A 3,826-nucleotide genomic window follows, 5' to 3' on the forward strand; every position below is an offset into this window, starting at 1 on the left:
ACAAAGCAACACATTTCACAATCCACGTCAGTGATAATAAACCTAATTTTGCCTGTGATATCATCTATTTCAGTGCCATCTGAAAACATACTAACCATGTCATCCAAATCATTTTTATCAATGATAAACAATAATATCCACAGCTCTAATCCCTGTGAAACACTGCTACCCGCAGGCTTCCATTCCGAAACAAAAACAACATTCCATCATTCCTTGCTGCTTCCTACCATCAAGCCCCCATGTATCCACTTAATTTGCTTTTTCTGGATCCCATCTGATCTTCAGGGTAGGCTTCTACGTCCGACCTTCTCAAAGGCCTTGCTAAAATCCGTAGAGACAGCATCCATCACTCTACTCTCTTCAGAGGCTGCTGTCTGAACTCCATAAGTGTGCTAATAAGGAATAGAACCCCACCAACACTCAATACGCAAAGAGTCGATTGCTTACACTTTTCTATAAATGCTGCCTGACCTGCTGAGTTCCTCCAGCATTGTGTGTGTGTGTGTTTTGCTCATTTGTACAACCAGCAGAGGGCGGGCGATCCCCATTATTGAAATTTCTGAAGCGACGATGGAGACAGCAGAGGGTTAAAATGTGTGTCCATTGTTTGAAATTAATTGGTTTCGAAATTTAGAAATCCATGAAACAATTGTGTTTAGTTGTGATGAACAAAAATGACACTTTTCACCCATTTGCGGTTTGGCAATAAAGATGAGGTCGTAGCCACAGAAGAGTTCTTGTCAAACTTGAGTTGTTTGACCTGATGGGGAGAGCACTGCCGGGCGAATTTGTGTTAACAATAATATACTGGATCGAAGTTGTTCTGGCCAACGTGAAATACCGTTCACACTTGTGAATAATGAATTCCTTCAGAGGATTTATTTCTGTTTGTTTGTTTTTAATACGAAACTTGCAATACTTGAAAGAAAAAGCAATAAAATTGCTTTTTAAGTTTGGGAATTTTTTAAAACAGAAATAAAATCTATTATCACGGCTTTCACTCACTCGTAGGCTCCAGGTCATCCCGGTCGGTTATTACTTTGAAAAGAAAACAAAAACGCTATAAAGATTCAGTGGGTCAGGCAATTCCTGTGGACAGTGAAACGGGCTGAAGGGTTCTAGTTTAAACAGAGTTCAGACTTTTGGTCAGAATTTGTTATGAATGGGCGGGCATTCCAGCCACATATTAGGGGCTGCCATAAATTTGAGGACTGTTAATCGCCTGTGCCTCAGTTTCAAGGAGATATTAATAAAAATGACTAAGTAAACAGCAAAAGAGGAACGCAGGGTACTGCCTGCAAACGCAAATGTCCTAGAAAATGGGCCAGATCTTGTAATAGAGACTCGTGCATGAAGGAAAAACAGCAGAAGAAAAGTTACCGCGGTTGGTCTCAACACGTCCTGGGACATTCTTAGGAGAACGAAAATGTCAGTCTTAGCTTTCAACTTGTTGATTTGTTGAAAGTCAACGTCATCCGCGTATATTTAAACCTCTTCCTCCCACATCTGATATTTACATACGGCAGCCCACATTTTTCACCAGAGTCTGGTGTATTTTCTTTTTTCGGGGGGTTGTTGGAGACTTGCAGGAGCAGTGCGATGGCTCTGCCAGACAACCCCGGCGAGCTCCCGAACGGCGAGTCCGCTTTCCCGGCCGTGGTGGAGCTGAATGTCGGCGGGCAGGTGTATGTGACCCGCCACCGCACGCTGGTGGCCGTGCCCGACTCCCTGCTCTGGCACATGTTCAGCCGGAGCAGCCCCAAGGAGTTGCCGAAAGACAGCAAAGGCCGGTTCTTCCTAGACCGGGACGGTTTCCTATTCCGCTACATCCTGGACTACATGAGGGATCTCAGGCTGGTTCTGCCGGATTACTTCCCCGAGAGGTGCAGGCTGCAGAGGGAGGCGGAGTTCTTCCAGCTTCGGGAACTGGTCGGTCAACTGGGCGCCAAGGATGGCAAGTTGGGCTCGCTCAGCGAACGCTGGAGGGGCGAGCAAGAAGGCGGCAAAGAGGTGGAGAAGGGCAGCCCGCTGACGCCGTCTCTCCCGCTGTCGCCCCCGCCAGCAGACAGCACCCAGCCCAGGAGGTCGGGCTACATCACCGTGGGTTACCGGGGCTCTTACACCATCGGACGGGACTGTCAAGCCGATGCCAAATTCAGAAGGGTAGCCAGGATTACCGTGTGCGGCAAGACTTCACTGGCCAAGGAAGTGTTCGGAGAAACCTTGAACGAGAGCCGGGACCCCGATCGCCCTCCCGAGAGGTACACATCCCGCTACTATCTCAAGTTCAACTTCCTGGAGCAGGCGTTTGACTTGTTAGCCGATGCTGGCTTCCACATGCTGGCATGTAGCTCCACTGGGACCTGCGCCTACGCCAGTGACCAGGGAGAGGATAAGATCTGGACCAGTTACACCGAGTATGTCTTCTGCAGAGAGTGAGCGAGCCGGACGGCCAGTCCGCTCCCAGTGAAACCAACCTCTCCCAAAGCTATGATGCCTACCTATTTTGTTCCTACGACCTGGAACTGCCCCTACAGAATAGGGCTTTACTTAATCATTCGTGTGAGTGTGTACTAAGTAGAACAGTTTAGCAAGGTGCGCCGTGTGTGACAGTGTGTGTGTGTGTGTGGTGTGTGTGTGTGTGTGCGCGCCATGTGTGACAGAGTGTGTGTGTGTGTGCGCCGTGTGTGACAGAGTGTGTGTGTGTGTGTGTGTGTGTGTTGTGTGTGTGTGTGAGTGAGAGAGAGGGGAGGAGAGAAGAAGATAGGGGGAGAGGAGAGAGGAGAGGGAGAGGGAGGGAGAGAGAGAGAGAGAGAGAGGGAGAGAGAGAGAGAGAGGAGAGAGAGAGAGAGGAGAGAGAGAGAGAGAGGAGAGAGAGAGAGAGAGAGAGAGAGAGAGGAGAGAGAGAGAGAGAGAGGAGAGAAGGAGAGAGAGAAGAGAGAGAGGAGAGAGAGAGAGGAGAGAGAGGAGAGAGGAGAGAGAGAGAGAGAGAGAGAGGAATAGTAAGGTAGAACAGTTTAGCAAGGCACAGGAAACCCTAGACGTCCAAACACAGCGTCACGAGCACAAGAATATTAAAAGCGTTGCTACTGGAAACGATGGTTTAAATATGCAGTTTTAATGATCCAGATAAGAAGCTGGCAGCCTCCCAGAGCGACGGTTTTACCACTAGTACTGAGGGGCGCACACATAAATAAAACGCTTAACCATCAGCCGTCTTTTCCGTTTCTTAATTTTTACATACTGCTCCGCTCAGCTCCTAGCTGACGTGCCGGCAGAGTACTGTACTCCATCTGAATGTAGAAGCAGCTGTGTTGTTGGTGTTCCGGGGAGAGGGGCAAACAGACCTCCGAATTTTGTCATGTAGACCTCTGCTTGCATCCCCAGCGTGGTGTCCATCATGTCAAATACGAGCAATATTAAACACAAAAAAACCGGATCGAAGAAACTATTATACCGTTTATTATACGTCGCAGTTGTATGCACGCTGTTTGTAGTGTGCATTGACTTTTCGAAGTCCGAAAGAGTGTTTAACCTCGCTTTCCACCCTGCCATTTTGAAAACTGTATAGGCGAAGCTTAAACTTGCACTTCCAGGACAAGAACTCTCAAAATGGTAATGATTATCATCACGATTCGATTTTGTGATAGCGGCAGTTTGTGTCACTGCAGTTTTATAGGATATAGGATTTAAGTCATTTGAATAATAATGCAAATTGTTTCTATATATCTAACAGGAAGTTTCTCTTCCTCATTTATTGCTTGCTGTAAATGAAGCATGTTAAAAAAAGACTTAATATTTCTCATTAAGAACGAGACGACTAGTT

General features: G+C 47.2%; 1 protein-coding gene across 1 annotated transcript; it reads left to right on the plus strand.

The window, feature by feature from the left end:
• The first annotated feature begins 1,294 nt into the window (after positions 1 to 1,294).
• On the plus strand, positions 1,295 to 2,715 carry kctd12.1 (potassium channel tetramerisation domain containing 12.1). The gene has a single exon (XM_073027876.1). The coding sequence runs from the start codon at positions 1,600 to 1,602 to the stop codon at positions 2,437 to 2,439; it is 840 nt and encodes a 279-aa protein (XP_072883977.1). The 5' UTR covers positions 1,295 to 1,599; the 3' UTR covers positions 2,440 to 2,715.
• The last annotated feature ends 1,111 nt before the right edge of the window (positions 2,716 to 3,826 follow it).

This window comes from Hemitrygon akajei, chromosome 2 (genome assembly GCF_048418815.1).
Source record: "Hemitrygon akajei chromosome 2, sHemAka1.3, whole genome shotgun sequence".
Taxonomy (NCBI): Eukaryota; Metazoa; Chordata; class Chondrichthyes; order Myliobatiformes; family Dasyatidae; genus Hemitrygon; species Hemitrygon akajei.

Excerpts from the sequence above, each read along its gene's own strand:
- kctd12.1 (XM_073027876.1), top strand. The coding sequence starts at position 1,600 with ATGGCTCTGCCAGACAACCCCGGCGAGCTCCCGAACGGCGAGTCCGCT.